Below are 20,879 nucleotides of genomic sequence, written 5' to 3' on the forward strand. Positions count from 1 at the left end.
TTGGCAATTGGTATGTGAAACTTCCTTCAAAGAGGTATGCTCTCCCTTTCCAATTTTCACCCTTCCCTCCAACTAGAATATAGACCTAGAAAATGTGGTCATGAGTATATTTAACCATGAACATGAGGGCAACATCCCTAAAGACGGTAGAACAACAGGACTGGAATCCTGAGTCTGCCTTCCTGACCTCAACATAGCCATCACAGCCAATTTGGACTGCATACACTCAAAGTGATACTGAAGAGGAAAATGAAGATCTTCCTTATTTAAGTCACTGTCTCTTTAGATCTCTTTGTTAACCTGTACTTTAATATAACAAATACTACATTTTTGTGACTATAATTTTTTTCCCCAATTTTGGCCATTTTGTCTTCTGGATTTACATGTGGTCTGTGAATTTAAAAGTTCAGCTCCTGTATCACAATTTTCAGTGATAATTTAAGTATTATGAGGTCATTTCAAGTTCCATCATTGACTGGATTGGATGACAAAGCAAGAAGGTAAGTTCAGATATATTACTGTGAAAGTCTTAAAAATCTAGCCAGGTGAGGATAGTTATACGTTATATAGTTATACAGTTATATACCAGATCAATGGTATAGAATTGAGAGTCCAGAAATAAACATGTACCTTTATGGACAATTATTTTTTGACAAGATGCCAAGTATATCCAATAGTATTTTCAATAAATGGTGCCAGGATAATCAGATATTGCTATGCAAAAAATATATGTAGACATCTATTTCACCATGGCAAAAAGAAGAAAAAAAAAAAGAATGGATCACAGACCTAAATGTAAGAGCTAAAACTAAAAAATGTTTGAAAGAAAACCTAGGAGAAAATTGCTATGACTTAGATTAAGCAAAGATTTCTTAGCTAGGACACCAAAAGCACAATCTATAAAAGAAAAAAAAAATGGTAAATTGAAAACTTTTGCTCTTCAAAAGACATCATTAATTCTGTGAATGGGTCTGCATTCAATTAAAGAGACAACCAGAAAAAAAAAAAAAAAGAAATCATTAAGAAAGTAAAAAAGAAAATCTTACAGATTATAAGAAAGCATTTATGAATCATTTATCTGATAAAGGACTTGTACCCAGAACATAATAAAGAACTATCATGACTCAACAAGAAGACAAATAACCTAATCAAAAAATGGGCAAAGGCTTTGAACAGACATTTTACCAAAGAAGATATACAAATGGCTGGTAAGTACCTGAAAAACTGTTCAACATCAATGAGAATGTAAATAAAAACTTCAAATGAGATATTATCATATACCCACTAGAATGGTTATCATGGAAAGACTAGTATTATCCAGGGTTGTTGAGGAGAAGGACAAACTGGAATCCTTGTATACCGGTGGTGGAAATGTAAAATGTTGGAGCCACTTTGGAAAAATTCGGCAGTTTCTTTAAAAATTAAACATAAGCTTACTATACAACTCAGCAATTCTACTCCTAGGCATCCACCCAAGAAAAATGAAAACGTATGTTCACACAAAAACTTGTATGGAAATGTTCATAGAAATATTATTCATAGTAGCTAAACACTGGAAACAAGAAAAAAAAATCCACCAACTAGTGAACAGATACACAGAATGTGAATATCCACACAGTGGAATAGTACTGTGCAACAAAAAGGAACAAAGAGCTGGTAAGTGTAACACCAGAGACTGACCTCAAAATCCTCATGCTAAGTGAAAGAAGCCAGGCACAAAAGACGATTTATTATATGACTTCATGTATATGAAAACTTCCAGAGAATGCAAATGTATAAAAACAAAAAGTGGATTACAGGTGACTGGGTCTGGGGATAAGATGGGGACTGACTGCAGATGAGGATGAGGGAGTTTCCTGGGGTAACAGAAATGCTCTAAAACTGGGTGTGGTAATGGATGCACAACTCTATCTTACTCTTCCTGAATTTCAACTGGGTTCCCTAATGCCCATCTAAGGATCTTTCCCAGCCTTCCCTGCAGCTTGGTGGGGACATATGACTAAGTCTGGATACAAGCAGAGGTGATGTATGCCACTTTGTACTAGTGCCCTTAAAAGGGAAGGGGTGTGTCCTCCCCTTCCTTTCTCCTTTTGGCAGGGAGATGGCAAGAGCTCAAATAACTCCTTGGACCCAGAGACGGAAGCAGCTTGTGAGGATGGCAGAGCTGTCCTACTGGCCTTGGACCTTTCAACCCTGGACTGTATGTGAGAAAACCACTGGATTTTAGGATAATACAGTGACATTATAGAAAATGAAAAGTGGAGTTCACCACTCAGCATTTGTTAACTATGAAGTATCTTAAGCAGCAGCTATCTTTATGAACTGTTTGCAGACCAGCAGTAAGAATGTTCTTATCTAATTACAGAAAAAATTATGCAACAACTTCTGTTAGTTTTCAATATTTAAGATCTGTTGTAGACAATATACTGGGAAATCTATCCTGGACACTAGTATATATCTGAAGTGTTTGTATTGAAAGAATGTTCCAGAAGTTACTGAAGCTTTGTAACTTGCTTCTTTAGGTGTTAAGACTTATTTTCTGAAACAATGAATTGCCAGTATTTTTCATTTCATACAACCACTGGCATTAAAGTAGTGCTAAGTTAAGTCTGTTCTTTTTCTTTTTCCTATAGTTCTCCAATGAATCTTTAAGATAGTTAAACAGTACAAAAAAACCTTTTGTGGACAACTCATTTATATAAAGAAGGTAGGTATTTACTTACCTGCCACCTGACTTAAAATAGAACCCCGACAGTGCTGAAAATCAGAAGGCAGTGCCCTTTCCTCCATTATAAAAGTTCCAGGGTTAAGCTTTGTAAAATTTCCACCAACTAAGGGTTTGGTAAACATAGCTACCTTATCAGGAAGATTGTATCACAAAAACAGGTATGTTGTTCTACAGGCAAGACAAGAGAAACTGCCTGTCCTAACTGATAGTCCACGGGACAAACCTACCTCTAGAAACACAAAGTTTAGTACTGTTAACTTACTCACGTGGCAAAGACGTGCAAGTCAAAACCTCTGGGGAAACAATCAAAATCCTTGCACAGTTATATGGTTTCATCTTGTAAATAAGCACATAGAGTGGTCTATGAATGGGCACCTCTACTTAGAGATAACAGTGCAGTCTGTGTCTTATATAATAGAGACGTAAGCTTTCACACAGTGCTAGGCAATAATTAAACTGGGTGATTGCATGGCTTACTGGGTATACCAGATGACAATGGAGATGACAGCAATAAAAAGTTGTGCCATTAAAACGGCACAGATTTCAATTATTTTCACTAAGACTATCAACACCTGAAATAAATGTGTTAAATGAATCTTTTTCCGAAAATCTAGCAGAGACCAGAATTCAGACAATTTCAACTAAATAGCAGGCCTCGTCTCTCAGATTGACATGTATTTTCCATAAGAAATAAATTTGCCTGATTCGACACCGTTGGCACTGTCCCAAACAGATTCAGTTTGCATCGTCTCATCTGCACGTGTTTTTAACTTGCTTTTAAGTCATAAGGCATTTCTAGGTGTGGGTGTGTTCTTTCCTGAGAATACTGAAACTTCTTGTGATCAAAGACCATGTACTGGCTTTTTTAATATCTCTTGTAGTAAGGAATGGTACACCCTTGCCACTTATTAATGCATAGTCTCAGCTTAAATAAGGATCAAACAAGTACCTTATCCTTTGGGCGTATCTTTGAGTTACTTTTCCAGGAAAATGGATGTGAGCTGATCTATCCATATTCTCTTGCCTGGTCCCTTTTGTGAGATAAATCTGAGAGGCCATTGGCAGAGAAAAAGAGTAAAATCTACTGAACAGAATACAATCATCTGTCTCATGTGGCTACGGAACATATGGCTAGTATTTCATTAACATCTGCCAGCCATGGACAATGCCATTGACCAATTTTTTATGCTTTTTATGTTATCAAACAATGAGTTTGTAAAGCATAAATGCTTACCCAACTCAATTTATACTTCAAATTTCCAAAGGTAAAAATCAAATCTTATTGACTCATTTGACCTACCAAGCAAAAACAAGACTGCCAAGGGTGGGAGCTACTGTGAAGATCGATGCCAGAAACAGTTTAGCAATAGGAGCAAGTTTTCGAACTAAGCAGGGCTTTTTGTATTACTCCAAGGCTAGTCAGCAAGGCCCTGAAGCTCTAAGGAGAAAACTGGGGTATCTGGAATAAAACAGGCTTTGCTCTAGGAGTAGTTTAAAAACCACTGTCTCGGGGCGCCTGGGTGGCTCAGTCGGTTGAGCGACTGCCTTCGGCTCAGGTCATGATCCTGGAGTCCCGGGATCGAGTCCCGCATCGGGCTCCCTGCTCAGCGGGGAGTCTGCTTCTCCCTCTGACCCTCCTCCCTCTCGTGCTCTCTGTCTCTCATTCTCTCTCGCAAATAAATAAATAAAAAAAAATCTTAAAAAAAAAAAATAAAAACCACTGTCTCCAGGGCCATCTATATCTCCATTCTACCCATCAAGGCCAACACAGCCTGACATGTGGAAGCAGGAAGGATCTCTTACTGCTCAGTCATGTGTCTCTATATATGATTACAAGAACCAGAGAGATAGCAAGGGAGCTTTGATTTGTATAACAATAAATGATGATTCAATTATATAACAGGAGTATGTGAATGGGCTATTTTCAACATCTTGGAATCTAATAAGACAGATGATGTCATTACTAAGCAGAGAGTATGCTCAAAGAATTTATTGCCAGCCTTATAAGCATATTCTCAGATTTTTATAAACATTAATTTAAAAATCTCAAGATTTCCTTTCTATAAAGGATAGGACCCTTCTTCATAGAAAGATAAAGCTTAGAGAGAAGATAACAAAACTACTCAACTCATACAAATTTGCCTTCAATTTGGCTATTGTATTATTCTGCATGTATTAAGCTGAACAGTTTGCGTTCACTGTTAAATCACAGAAAGTTTTTTTTTTTTCCTTAAGTAGGCTCTACACCCAGTGTGGAGCCCAACACGGGGCCTGAACTCAGGACCCTGAGATCGAGACCTGAGCTCAGGTCAAGAGTTGGACACTTAACCAAATGAGCGACCCAGGCACCCCAGGTTTGTTTTGTTTTTGTTTTTTTTTAAAGATTTTATTTATTTATTTGACAGAGAGAGACAGCAAGAGCAGGAACACAAGCAGGGGGAGTGGGAGAGGGAGAAGCAGGCTTCCCTCTGAGCAGGGAGCCTGATGCAGAACTCGATCCCAGAACCCTGGGATCGGGCCCCGCGTCGGCTCCCTGCTAAGCAGGGAGCCTGTTTCTCCCTCTGCCTGCTGCTCCCCCTGCTTATGTTCTCTCTCTTTCTGTCAAATAAATAAATAAAAATCTAAAAAAAATAGATGTTTTCATGAATTTTATAGTGCCTTATCATGTAAAAAGTATCTTTGAGACAGGCAACAAAAAAATAAGCTGGACTTCATCAAAATAAAAAAACTTGTGTGCAAAAGACTTATCAAGAAAGTCCAAAGATAATCTACAGAATGAGAGAAAATATTTCCATAGCATGAATCTGAAAGGGGCCTGATATCCAGAATACGCAAAGAACTCCTATAACTCAACAACAAGACAAACAATCCAGTTAAAAAAAAAATGGGCAAAGGGCTTGAGTAGACATTTCTCTCAAAAAGATATACAAATGGCTAGGAAGCACATGAAAATTGTTCAACATCATGAGCCATTAAGGAAATGCAAATCAGAACCATAATGATATACCACTTCACGCCTACTAGGATAGTCAGAATAAAAGAAAAAAAACCACAGAAAATAATTGTTAGTTAGGTGGTAGAGAAATTAGAACTTTCACACACTGCTGGTGAGAAACGTACTGTCAATGTAAAATGGCTCAGTTACTATGGAAAACAGCACAGTGGGTCCTCAGTAAGTTCAGTACAGAAGTAGAGCATGAGCAAGCAATTCAACTTCTAGGTAAGCACCAAGCATAACTGAAAACAAGGACGCAGATACTTTTTTTTTTTTTTAAAGATTTTATTTATTTATTTGACAGAGAGAGAGACAGCTAGAGAGGGAACACAAGCAGGCGGAGTGGAGAGGGAGAAGCAGGCTCCCCTCTGAACAAGGAGCCCGATACGGGACTTGATCCCAGGACCCTGGGATCATGACCTGAGCCGAAGGCAGGCGCTTAACGACTGAGCCACCCAGGCGCCCCAGGACGCAGATACTTTTACATCCGTGTTCACTGCAGCATTATTCACAATAGTCAAAAGGTGGAAACAATCCATGTGTCTAACAATAGATAAACGGATACACAACATGTGGTATATATACAAAATCAATGTGTTCAGCCATAAGAAGGAATGAAGGTCTGACACAGGCTACAACATGGATGAACCTTCAAAACTTTATACTAAGTGAAATAAGCCAGACACAAAAGGACAAATATTGTATGAGTCTACTTACATGAAATAGCTAGAATAGGCAAATTCACAGAGACGAAAAATAGACTAGAGGTTATCAGGGGTTAGGAGAAATGAGGGAAATAGGAATGATCTGCTTAGTAACAGAGTTTCTGTGGGGGTAGGGAGGAAATGGGGGTAAAAAAGTTCTGGAAATAAAGAGGTGGATATAATTTTTTTTTTTTTTTTTATTTGAGAGAGAGAGAGAGAGAGAAACAGCATGAGAGGGGATAGGGTCAGAGGGAGAAGCAGGCTGCTGAGCCGGGAGCCCGATGTGGGACTCGATCCCAGGACTCCGGGATCATAACCTGAGCCGAAGGCAGTCGCTCAACCAACTGAGCCACCCAGGCGCCCGGGAGAGGTGGATATAATTAATGCTGTGGAATTGTACAGTTAAAAATGGTTAAAAAGGCAAATTTTATGTTTTATATATCTTATCACAATAAAAAAATATCTTAAAAAAATACCATGAGGTACCACTTCATACCCACAAGGATGGCTAGAATTTAAACAAAACACAGAAAATAACAAGCGTTGGTGAGGATATGGAGAAACTGGGACCCTCATACATTGCTATTGGTGATGTAAAATGTTCAACTGTTGTGGAAAACAGTTTGGCAGTTCCTCAAAAAGTTAAACATAGAATGATCTATGTTTATGATAACATGACCCCTGGGCGCCTGGGTGGCTCAGTTGGTTAAGCGACTGCCTTCGGCTCAGGTCATGATCCTGGAGTCCCTGGATCGAGTCCCGCATCGGGCTCCCTGCTCGGCGGGGAGTCTGCTTCTCCCTCTCCCACTCCCCGTTTGTGTTCCCTCTCTCGCTGTGTCTTTCTCTGTCAAATAAATAAATAAAATCTTTAAAAAAAAAAAAAAAAAACATGACCCTATGATCCCATAATTCAACTCCTACGTATACACCAAAGATAAAGGAAAACAGGCACTCATACAAGTATATGCACACACACATTCACAGCAGCGCTATTCACTATTCACAATGGCCGAAAGGTGGAAACAGCCCAAATGTCTAACAAGAGATGAACAGACAGACACACTGTGGTATCTACACACAGTGGAATAGTATTCAGCCATAAAAAGGGATGAGTACTGATATGTGCTACGCTGTGGATGAACCTTCAAAATGTTATGGTAAGTGAGAGAAGCAAAATACAAAAGGTCACATATTATATGATTCTATTTATATGAAATATCCAGAATAGATAAGTCCACAGGCAGAGGCAGATTTGGTGGTTGTCAGGGGTTAGGAAGAAAAAGGAAAACGGGGAGAAACTGCCTAATGGATAAGGGGTTTTACTTTGGAGGGATGAAAATGTTCTGGAACTAGACAGAGGTGATGGTTGCATGACATTGTGAAGGTACTAAATATCACTGAATTGTTCACTTTAAAATGGTCAATTTTACAGAGAATAGAATGACTACCAGGGCCTGCAGGAAATGGGAAGGTGGAAATGGGCATGGGAAAAGGGTACAAAATATCAGTTATATGACGATTAAGTTTAGAGACCTAATTAATGTACAGCATGGTGACTACAGTTATAATAATATGTACTTGAAATTTGCTAGGAGAGTAGATCTCAAAGGGTTCTCACACCCCCACAAAACAACAGGTAACTAGGAGAGGTGATGGATATGTCAAGTCAAGATACCAAGAAGCTTAAATTGCTTTTCTTTTTCAGACAGGTATTAAATTATCCTTCAGATCAATTATGTGTTCATCAAAACATGAAGTGAATTAAGATTCCAAAATAAAACTCTTAATTATATGGGCAAAGGGCTTGAGTAGACATTTCTCTCAAAAGATACACAAATGGTTAAGAAGCACCTGAAAATTGTTCAACATCATGAGCCGTATAATTTAACTTTCTGTCTGATGCTCAGATTTCCTCAGTAATATCCCTAAAGTGACTACATATGGCTTAACATATTTAGTAATTTACTGGAACATCTCCAGGCATTCAGAGGAATTCACTAATTTTGTGGTGAACAGCTCTAATTGTTAGTTTTCCCCAATACTGAGGTGAAATGTGCATTTCTAGCAGCCTGTACTCATTAACCACGATTCTGCCCTTCTGTTCCAACTTCCACAAACAATTCTGCTCAGGAATCTGAAGACCATTCCTGTACCTCCAATATTCCCCTCCCCCAACAAGTACGATTTCCCTTGTGGTCAGTTTTATCAGCCTGAACCCTCCACTCAGCTATATTCCCAGGGTTTTAGTACCATGGTGTCCATGACTATGATCTTGTTCGTATTCTGCACTTAAAGTTCTTCCCATAGTACATCTACAGTTCCTTTACGATGACAAAATGATTTTTAAAAAACCTACATCATAGGAGTCATCAGAGTACTTTCTCTAAAACACTAAACTATGCTTCATGACAAAATCTATATTCCAATCTGAAAAGAAAAATAACAGCAGAATAGATGAGAAATACTTCTTTCTAGGATTCTTAAACTCACATTAGTGATCTTCGATCTGAAAGGACTGATCCAAATCTCCTACTTTAAAGATCAAAAGATTCACAACTAGAAAGGTCAGAGGAATTGCCAAGTTTAAGTCACGGCCTAGTGTTGCCCTTTGTGTCAAGTCCAATTTCCTTAACATGGTCTGGTTCCTACAATCTTCCCCAGGCTCATGTCAGGCTCTTCCCTGCTCCCCTCACCTACATTCTATCTGTTATATTTAAGTTCTTCTTTTCCTCACCTCCAAGACTTAAATATTCTTCCTCCTCTTCCCGCAATACTTTCCCCCTTACCCTCATTCTCTTCAGTGGCCTGAATCCTATTTGTCTTTTAGGTCTTCTCTGAACCCTAACTTGGATTAGTTCTCCCTATCTGTTCCCATAGAACCTAGGACCCCTAATTTAAATCAGGTCTCCCTATATGTCCCTATAGGGACGCAAAACTCATAACCTTTTTTTGGTGATTATTTGTTTAATATTTATCTTGCCTGCTAGACTGTAAACCCTGTGAAAGTAGGGACCACATTTATCTTGGTCTCTTCTGTAGCCTTAACAGAAACACATTACTGTGCACAGACTATACAGTAAATATACAATTTTGCAAAGGCTTAAATTAGCTTGTAATTGCTAAAAATTTTTATTAAAATGCCATTAACTTGCTACACTACGTAGAATTCTTTTGGACCTGAATCTCATATATTACCCTTGGCCCTACTATGTTTCACGGACACATTGTTCTAGCCAGATCTTTCTGGATCTGCCCACCAATATACTAGCTATCCATGCTAGTTACCTATACACTTGATAAAAATGCTACAAAAAATATATATTGCCTTTATATAATTGTCCTTCAAGAAACTGTCCAGAAATAATTTTTAATATAAGACACTTCTGTATCTGTGTCTGATCTTCTTCTAAACTACCGCTTTCTGAATTATCAAGGTGTCTTTTTTTCCATTAAACCAGTAAGTACTCTTAGCTTTGCTCCCAGACTTATTTGAATTAAAAGACTGCAAAGTGAGATTCAAGTCAGATGGCAAAGTTCTACATTTGAACAATAACTCCCATCACAGTATGTCTTCTCCACAGTCAGGGAAATTCAAAATAGATGGAATTGTTAACAGGTTTACTTACCCAGTGCCAGTAGGCTTGCTAGATAGAGCACAAGTCTCTCTTGCCACATATAGAGCACAAAGTCAAACATGGAACTTTTGGAATTTGGACAAATACGCTTACCTTACTATTCAAATCCCTCAAAGAAAGTGAGTAGAATCGGGTAACAGTCCTGATCATTGTTAGAGCAATCACTCACTTTCAGGATCCACACTTCAAAAATTAAGAAAGTTCTAATTATAGTGTTAATGTCTAACTTACCGCCTTCCTCAAAAACCACTGAAGTGTAGGGTGTTTCAGGATTCTGATAATCAAAGGGATATATAATCAAAGGGATATTGGGTATAATAACTAATGAGTGAGTACAAAGCACAGCGCCATGAGTCTTGAATGGTGATCAAGAGCACTGCCCTCGAGCCAGAAGCCAGTGTTCAAATCCTGACCTTCCCACGTTGCCATGGTGTGTCCTTGAGCTGCTTATTTAGTCTGTGCTTCCTTTTGACACCATCTGTAGAATCAGCCCCAAATCTGCACTTACTTCCTAGAGCTGCTGGGAAGAGTAAATGAGTTAAAAAAAAAAAAAAGAATAATGTGCTAAGGGGATTAAATTTAAAAATAATGACATGTCATTCTTTTTTCTTCTGTGTCTATTTTCGTAGCATTGACAGGAAACCCGGGCTCTAACCCTGCGGGGATGTGTGGACCCTGCCCTTTATGTTCCTCATTAGGTCAGTTCTCTGTTGTCTCAATTTGTGAGTAGATTGATTTCCTATTCCTCCTCCAAGTCTCCTAATCTGAAGTCCATGCAGAGTTAAGAAAGGAAACTCTTTCCCTTTGTAGGGGTACCAGACACACCAAAGGCAAGTACATTTTACTGTTATATGGGAAATTCTCTAAAAGCAGAGGAAGACCGATGGATGATCCCCATGAGCAGATATGCACCATGCAGACACCGTGAGCAAGGTGGGTCAGCGCGGCGCCAGCCATGCTGTCCCCACACAGTACGGTGACCATCACATGGACCTGGCACAGTCGGGCCCAGGCCCTGAAACCAGAAGCCAGCTGAGTCCTGTGGGTTTGGTCTAAACAGGTCACAGGTGGTGAAATGTCTCAGTATGAATTCATAAAGATTTTACATAATGTTCAAATATGTTCAATATACAAACAGCTGCTAAGTACATAGGTTAAAAGATTGAGTAGGCTGATGGCTTCATTTCATCCGGGATGGAATTAGTACTTCTGTTTCACAGCATTTTTACTTCTGTTGCTCCCTTAACGATTATTTAAGGGAGGAGACAAGTAGCTCTTTATTGTGGAATACTAGTATCACTTCAAATTTATTTTTACAACCTTTAAGTATTTTCAATACTTTTTTCTCAAATCTGCTGAGGTTACACAGAATAGCTTCTATTATTTCCAATTTACAGAAAGAATTTTCATTCAATTACTCCATTTACATATTGAACCCATTTTGGTAGAATATCTACCATTTTTTGACCTCAGAAGGGTTGAGAAAAAGCCCTCATCTCTTGACTAGTATCTGTTCACAAATGACCTCTTTTCTCCCCTGGGTCCAGTCTCAACACCCTCTTGCCCCAAATGCGGTGCACTGAGCTCCACTTCCATCAACGATTATAAAGAGTGCTCACTTCCTGACATAATAGGTCAAAGTCCTGCTTAGGAGAAAAATGAACTTGTGAGTCCAGCCAACTCACTCATAGTCCTCTTAGTTACGTGAAATATACTCCCATCTATTCCAGCCCTCTTATCCTCCGCTCCGTATCCTTCCATCATTGGGAAGGCTGGTCATTGAAAATATCTAATTCTGGTGTGACAACCTTGCGTGCTAAGTTACACCTTGTTTTTCAAATCTTCCTCAAAGAGTTCAAATCAATGAGAAATTAGACTGCACATTTACAGATGACATTAATACTTTAAATGGAAGATATATTTCCTGTCTTTTTAATAAGAAGAAAGCTGAGCAGCCTACACCCAAGAGGGAAAGCAATTTGCACCTTTCAGGCAGGAGCAATAAAAATGATCGTTTTACATGAAGGAATCGAATTAATGTAAGTGTGATTGTTAGGTTGGAGAGTACTGCAGAGCTTTTGGGCTTCTAACCAAGGATCATATTTTAATTATTAAGGGAAATTATGCTGATTCTAGCATTAAATACTGTATGGTTTTAACACTACCTTAGATATACTGAATCCCAAATCATCAAAGTTGTTACAATCTATCAGCTTGGACTACTCTGATGGATAAATCAGTAAATACATCTGGGACCTTTCTCCCCTCCCCCTTAAAACTCTTAGGATGTAATTAGGGAAGGAAAAAATTTATTTCAAGATACCTGAATGCCCTTGTGAAGCAGGAGGATGAATGTGTTCAAGCACAGCATTAGTGACTTGGAGATTATTTTTCAAATCCTACACCCAAAGAACAGCCTGAAAAGGATCTGCCACAGACTGTTCCAACAGGCCCTATAAAGGGAACACTGGGCGATTAGGATTATTCCACAAAAAGACTTCTGAGGATGCACAGTGGAGCCTAGCTTTCTGAAATGTACCATCCTTCTACACATTTCGTGTGGCCAGTAATTGAGATAGTGATTAGACAGGTACCTGCCAGTGAAATGTCACAAAGAGGAAAAGCGGCACATGTAATGGATATCTATCCAAAAGGTTTGTAGTAAGGTCCTTAAAGAAAAAAAATAAATAAATAAAATGGTTATGTCTCTAAAAGACCCCCATATGTTTAAGAGGAGGCCGCATTGTATAAGCCTACATTGACAATTATGCTGTGATTTATGCAGGAATATGTAGCTGTTTTTATTTTCTTTCTTCCTGTAAGAAATTACAAGAATCTTTTAACAAGTGGCTGTCTTTGAAAACCACTTTGTCTGTATTTTCTAACCTAATACATATATTGATTCTCTTTGATTGTTTTAAGAACAGTAGATTCGGATTTGTTATTTGGACAGGGAAAATCTCAGAGTGGTAAAATTATGAGTAATTATTGTTTTAGATTTTATTTATATGCATTTTCCATATTTTGTATATCAACGTACTATTTTAGTCATTAATGAGGAAAAAAACCTTTAAGTTGCAAAAAGATCTTTAGGGAATAGACCTATTTGGCAACCTTCACTTTATTTTTTTAAATTTTTTTCTTTAATGTGTTTATTCACTCTTTTTCTAGATTGACTCATATTGTAGATTTTTGGATGTAGATATAATTATTAACATGTAAGGATATATTACCTGGGCAACCTTCACTTTAAATAAATAATATAAACACCTATTCTTTCTATAACATGTATTAATCAACTTCATTACACCATGTCCCTACTCAAAACCTTCATCTATAGAATTAAAAATATCAGTTCCTAAGCATTACACTCAAAACCATGCATGACCAACTCCCACTATCTTACTACCTTCTGGCCTTGCTCCCATATTCCAGCCAGATGGAACAAGCTGAAATTCCCAGACATGCTACCTCTCTCACTCCTGTGTGCTCTGAAAATACTATTCCTTCTATATGGAACATCTTTTCCTTCTCTCTGACCACCTGAAAAATTCCTATTTTTTTTCTTTAGAATTCTACCCCAAAGTTTCCACTTTTGAATGGCACAGTTTTATACACTGTTGGTGGAGAAAATGATATATCTCTAAAGAGAACAATTTGGCTCTATCTATCAAAATTATAAATGCACTTACCCTTCAACCCAGCAATTTCACTCCTAGGAATTTAACTTACAGTTATCCTCACACATTTGTGAAAGGATGATATACAAGATTATTCACTGCAACATGGCTGGTAGCAGCAAAATATTGGAAACAATCTTATATATATGCATATACTGGGAGTTGGCTAAACACATGGAAATCCATACAGTAAAACTATGCAGCTGTCAAATGAACGAGGAGTCCTTGATGTACTGACAAAAAAAAAATCTCCAACACATACTGTTAAATAAGAAAAGTACGGAATGGGACCCAAACATCTGTAAAAAGAGAAGGGAAGAATACATACAAATTTGCTTGTATTTGCATAAAATATTTCTGGAAGAATATCATTAGAAAACATCACAGGACAACCAGAGTGTGTAGGAAACTTCGTTAGATGGCATTTTATAGTTGTTGAAATTTTGAAACCATGTGAATGTACTACTTACTTAAAGGTAAAATTGTAAAAGCTTAAAAACCAAAATGCTTAAAAAAAAAGTGTCCACATGTTTATGAAAGTATCTCTATTTCCCACACTCTCCCGATCATTCCTTTATTCTCTCATTAGAACCTTTACTGACGACAGGTACTATGTGCCAGGTGTTGTGGTAGGTAGAGATGGAAAATAAAAACAACCTGCAGGGAAAAGCCTCAATGCACAACTCAAAAAGCAGACAGAATATCTCATTTCAGTGAGTGCCCAGGGTGCAGGGTGTGACAGATACACAAAGAAGAGGCTGGCATCACATACATCCTAATAGCACTCTTATCCCTGGTGCATAGTAACTGTTTACCTGGCTGTCTCTTAAGCTAGATTGCCATCTCTTTGAAGCTATCTCAGAGGTTAACACAGTGCTATGCACATAGGAGATATGCATGTTAAATGAACCACTGAAAAAGATATAACAGAAATAAGCGCTGCACTTTTTTTAACAATTAGGAACTAATATATTTTTTTAAGGTTTTATTATTTATTTGACAGAGAGAGACACAGCGAGAGAGGGAACACAAGCAGGGGGAGTGGGAGAGGGAGAAGCAGGCTTCCCGCAGAGCAGGGAGCCCAACGCGGGGCTCGATCCCAGGACCCTGGGACCATGACCTGAGCCAAAGGCAGACGCTTAACGACTGAGCCACCCAGGCGCCCCAGGAACTAATATTTAATTACTTAGACTCTAACCTGATTCCACAATCAATTTTATGAGAATTTAGTATAAAGATCTAAGGATTAAAAAAAAAATTGGCAGGGAGGGGCAGAGGAAGAGGGAGAGAAAGAATCTCAAGCAGGCTCCACACCCAGCATGGAGCCCCATGCTCAGAACCCTGAGATCATGACCTTGGTTGAAATCAAGAGTTGGATACTTAACCCACTGAGCCACCCAGGCACCCCAGGATAAAAAAATTTTTAAATAACTATCCCTATCTTACGTGTACAGATATTCATGAATATATTCAACTGTCACAAACATCATCTACTATAGACCAATGATTATACCTATGTGGTGTTTCATTTTCTCCCAATACCATCAATTAAATATACACAGAGAAAACAATGCACCAGGCACAATGCTGGGCTGGTGATACAATGGTAAACAAAAACAGATACAGTCCTGCTCTCACTGATGTTATGAGTTAGTGAGAGACTAATCAAATAATCACCCAAGTTTCACAAGTATTTTTCTGTATCTTTAAGAAGGGAAAGAGAAAGAATACAAGGCATGGCCAAGATTTCTCCTAGCCAGCCATAAGGAAAGGAACATTACCTAAAACCTTTGTGTCTCAGATAGTATGTTAAATGTTATGTTATGGGATTGTGAAGAGAATTCAGTGTCCTTGAGCGCTGATGGAGAAAATACCTTTATTTTCCTGAACCTCTGAAATTATCAGCTATAGATATTACAGATATTTTCATTCACATTACAGTTATTGCATATCTCAAAATATTATTTATATTTATCACTATTTTATAGGAACTAAGGTAGTTATTCTACTTGCTGCCATATCTTGTTATTTAATGTATTAATAAAGAAGCATATAGTACTCTATCATAAATCTGATTTTGGGGAGTTGGGGGTGGGAAAAATGGGTGAAGGTGGTCAAAAGGTACAAATGTCCAGCTATAAAGTTAAGTCCAGGGGATGAAATGTATGGTATTGTGACTATAATTAATAATACTCCATTGCAGTGGGGGGGGGGGGGGGGGTGAAATACGCAAAGGGGACAAAAAGATACAAACTTCTAGTTATAAAATAGATAGGACACAGGGATGCAGTCTACAGCAGAAGGAATATAGTTAATATTGTAACAACTTTGTATGATGACAGATGGTAGCTAGATTTATCGTGGTAATCACTTTGTAATGTATATAATGTTAAATCACTATGTTGTACGCCTGAAATTAATAGAATAGAATCAAGTCAACTACATGCCAATAGAAAATAATACTCTATTGTATATTTGAAAGTTGCTGAGAGTAGATCTTAAATGTCTCATCACAGGACCAGGAATGCCCCAAGCACTGCAGGGGAGATGAAGCTGGAGGTGGACAAGATATTTCCCAAGGGCATGGGGCCATACATGGACCTGGATGAGACAGAAGGCAGCACTGGGCTCCTGATGAACTTGGCAGTCAATGAAAAGGCAGTCCATGCAGACTTTTTAAAGGATTTTGTAGATCTCTTTGATAATGATGATATCCAGTGAGGTACAGCAGTGCGTGTGGTCAAGCCTTTGTTATGTAGTGGTCTGGTGGATCTCCTCAAAGGACAATTTCAAACGGATCTAAAGAACTTGTGGACATTACTTGAAATTAGGAGATGGTTAACCAAGAAAGAGAAGGATGGTTTTAACCATCTGTATGAGGCTTGTTAATTTCTGAATGTGACCAACTTTCATCCTTCAATTTAAAAAAAAGTGATGCCATCAAAAAAAAAAATTCTCATCACAAGGGAAAAAATTGTAATAGGTGTGGTGCTGAATGTTAACTAGACTTATTGTGATCATTTTGCAATATATATATACATATATATACATGTCAAATCATGTTGTACATCTAAAGTAATGTTTATATGTCAATTATACCTCAAATTTTAAATGTGATTTTTCTCTTTTTTGATGACATTATTTCAATGTAATTGCTTTCCTATATAATTTTGTTTTATTTTATGCATTTAAAAATAATTTTCCGATAAGGGGCCCATGGACTTAATCAGATGGCCAAGAGTCCATAACCCCAAAATTGTCAAAAATCCCTGGGCTAACAGATGGTTCAGGTTGGAATAACAAAGTTGGCATACCATAGCATGTCATTGGAGAAGAGAGTTTTCTTTCTTTTTTATTATTATTACTATTTTTAAATATTTTATTTATTTATTTGAGTGAGAAAGAGAGAGAGAGAGAGAGAGAACACAAGTGGGGTGAGGGGCAGAGGGAGAAGCAGACTCTCTGACAAGCAGGGAGCCCGACTCAGGGCTTGATCCCAGAACTCCAGGATCACAACCTGAGCTGGAGACACATGCCCAACCAACTGAGCCACCCAGGCGCATCTGGAGAAGAGAGTTTTCTGTTTTTAATTACCTTTGGGAGAGATGGGAAAGAAGAGTGCCAATTCACTTCAAAGTTCCAAGTAAAATGAAAAAGAATAATAGAATGGTAAGTTTGAATTTATAGTCAGGTTTTATTGTATTTTTGAGTATATGTCATTTTCTGATGACAAATCTGTGGATATGACTATAAACAAAGTATGCTACTGAGAAACACAGTATTTACATATTGTAGATAGCTACCTAACTATGATGGCCACATGAAAGGTCAATTATTACATATGTGGTAGATGACTGTTCAGCAAATAGTCACTTCCCCTCCTAATCTCCATGGTGGTGTATCCTTTCCTGTCCCACCATGTTGGAAATGATGCTCTGATTTGCTTTGGCCAATGGAACATGGACAGAAATCAAACTGTGCTAGCTCTGAGACCAGGCCTTTAAGAGGCATTTCCACTGACCCTTCTGGGAATTTCTTTTTTTTTTTTTTTTTTAACATTTCATTTATTTATTTGATAGAGAGCACAAGCAGGGGGAGCTGCAGGCAGAGGGAGAGGGAGAAGCAGGGAGCCTGAGGTGGGGCTCGATCCCAGGGCCTGAGGATCATGACCTGAGCTGAAGGCAGATGCTTAACTGATTGAGCCACCGAGGCACCCCCCCCCCTTCTGGAAATTTCTAAACTTTTGTCATGAGAAGGACGCATTCCAGATAGCCCATTGATCACAAAAGAATGGGTGGGCACTGTGGAACAGATCTAACCAAATCTGGGTTCTGAAGCTAAGTAAACTCAGCTATATCCAGCTGTGCCAGCCAAGATCAGCCAAACCCTAGCCATCCAAAGACTCATAAGACAAAGATAAATGCCGACTGTTACGTACCACAAGATTAATGGTTGTTTGTTGTGCAGCAATATCCGAATAACAAAATACACTAAGAGTGCTCTTTAAAAACTTTGTCCGATTAACTAATGCCATTCTCTAGTCCCTCCATAAAGAAATCAGATACCCTGGGCATGCTTAACTCTTGTGGTGACTAGGCCACAACTGAGTTTATGCTTAAAAAAGTTAATTGCAGGGGCGCCTGGGTGGCTCAGTCGTTAAGCGTCTGCCTTCGGCTCAGGTCATGATCCCAAGGTCCTGGGATCGAGCCCCGCATCGGGCTCCCTGCTCCGCGGGAAGCCTGCTTCTCCCTCTCCCATTCCCCCTGCTTGTATTCCCTCTCTCGCTGTGTCTCTGTCAAATAAATAAATAAAATCTTTAAAAAAAAAAAAAAAGTTAGTTGCATTTGTTCCCAAACATGTTTATGTTCATAATAAGATGAATGTGAAAAAAAACTGAATTGCTATTTCTATAAAAACTAATTTGAACAATCTGGAAAGACTTTCCCAAAGTCAATGGTGAAACAGAAAAGTCACTGTCACATTAAATGATTGCAATGCTACTATCAAAGATGTAAAAAGTTGCTAAAAAAAAAAACTCTACAAAGTTTAAAGATTGCTTTGTAAGTTTATTAATTTGTTGCCCTCTTAAGGAAACAAACTAGAAAGTATTATGTACTTCAGAATTCCTATTCTAAGAAAGGGCATAAAGATTCCTATAATGAAACTGATAATGAATATAGACTGATGTTTTAAGTTAAAATAAATGTTTAGGTTAATATGTACTTTTTTTTTTTTTTTAATGCTTCATCCCGAGCCAACTTTTTCTATTAAGTGACTTCAGTCCTGACTGTGTCAGGTAAGTGAGCTTCTTCAGTATTTCAGCCTGACAGAAATCCTATTGTGGGCATTACAATGATCAGGGCTTCAGTATTATTTTTGCTTTGTTTTGCTGCAAATCTTATTTATAAGCCAGCTTGTAGTCCTGGCATTGAGTTTGAATGTTACAATTTCATTTCACATTGAGTTTGAGCACTGTGGTGAGTTTTTGATATAATATTGGCTTCTCTAATAATTTAATCATCAGTTTAAATTTCTGTTAACCAAGCCTAAAATCTGATCCATTAGATTTTTAAAGCACAAGAACATCAAATCAGGAATAAAACCTGAACTCCTTCTGACTTAAAAAGCCCTCCATTATGATGGAGGGCTCCCAACTTCCTCCCCAACCACGTTTCTTACCACTGTCTGCCCCTGGTGCTCACTCCACATTGTGATCCCACACTGACCTTCCTGTTTTGCTAATATATCAAACTCATTACCACTTTGGGGCCTTTCTCTTAGAGCTTTTCTCTGCCTGAGCTACTTTTTCCTGATTTTTCCATAGATGTCATTCAGATCTCAAATGACACCACTGAGGCCCCCAGTGACTATCCGAAATAAAGCCTCCAATTAATCCCTTTTGATGATATCACTCCATTTTAAGTCTCTGTATAATACTTCTCACTAGGTGATAAGTAATATCATTAGCTACTATTTCTGTCTGACTTCTCCCCAAAATAGTACAAGCTTCACAAGTGATATGTCTTTCATGTTCACACCTCGCTCCCAGGGCTTAAAAATATAGCACAGCACATAGTAGCCAGATCAATGAATATTTTTGATTATTAAATTGAATACAAACATGGATACTAAAACAAACAAAAAACCTAGAATAAGATATTTTTCAACCACCGTGGTAAGTTAGGATTTAAAAACAGAAATAAAAAATTTAATGTGTTACATGTTTTATGTCAACTGTTTCTATAACATCTCCCTACCCCAAATATTTTGAATTGACTTACAAATCAACACCACCCCCAGTATCAAGCATAGAAAGAAGAGTTCTCAAATCTCAAACAGGATTAAATGCAGAGAAGTTCATAATTATTGTTATAGAAGCTGGTTCAATGATTTCATATTTATTAGCAAAACCACCTAAATAATTTTTGGATAATGAATTTCTTTATAAAGTCTGCTAAAAGTTCATCTTTTATTTCAAGATTTTTATAAAGAGAAATCAGTTTAGAATCATACCAACTAATGCACACGTGCCTCTGTGTGCAAGGTAAGCTCAAGTACTGTATTTGCATTAACTGATTTAATTCTCACAAAATCCTATAAGGTGCTTCTAATATGGTTCCAATTTTACAGATGAGAAAAAATGAAGCTCTGAGAGGTCAAGGAATCTGCCAAAAGCCGGCAAGCTTGTTGGAGGTGAGGTCGGATGTGACCTAGACAGTTTGGCTCCAGAGCCTGTGCCCATAGGCTCTACTCTACGCTATGTCACCTCACCTGACACGACTCAGCCAGGTTCTCCCTGAGGATTCTGGAGTTGTGACTTAGGGGTAGCAGCTGAACTCTCTGCATATGACAGAACTGTAAATCTGGATGCTATATGGCAGCCATATTCCTTGAGAATGAAGAAGCAGAAAACTTGGGTAAAGAGATAAAGGAGAGGCCAAGAGAGAAGTTAATGAGGTGGCAAGAGACAGGGAGGACTCTTGCCAGCATCAGTCCAGTACCAGCCCTGCTGCCCGGCTGAACTTCTGCCCTTGTGTTTAAAGGGACACACCCTGGTGTCTGTATGGTAAGTGCCCTTTCTTGTTTAAGACAGCTCAAGATTTTATTACTTGCAACTGTAAGAACCTTAACTCATTA

General features: G+C 38.2%; 2 protein-coding genes across 6 annotated transcripts in view; one reads left to right on the forward strand and one right to left on the reverse strand.

Moving 5' to 3' along the window:
* Window positions 1–20,879, reverse strand: part of RABGAP1L (RAB GTPase activating protein 1 like) — a 776,559-nt gene that overhangs the window by 73,859 nt on the left and 681,821 nt on the right. The gene's annotated exons all lie outside the window — the stretch shown is intronic.
* On the forward strand, window positions 16,290–16,463 carry LOC110574143 (COP9 signalosome complex subunit 9-like). Its single transcript, XM_044915947.1, has one exon. It carries the CDS (start codon window positions 16,290–16,292, stop codon window positions 16,461–16,463), a length of 174 nt encoding a protein of 57 aa, XP_044771882.1.

Source organism: Neomonachus schauinslandi, chromosome 6, assembly GCF_002201575.2.
Source record: "Neomonachus schauinslandi chromosome 6, ASM220157v2, whole genome shotgun sequence".
NCBI lineage: Eukaryota > Metazoa > Chordata > Mammalia > Carnivora > Phocidae > Neomonachus > Neomonachus schauinslandi.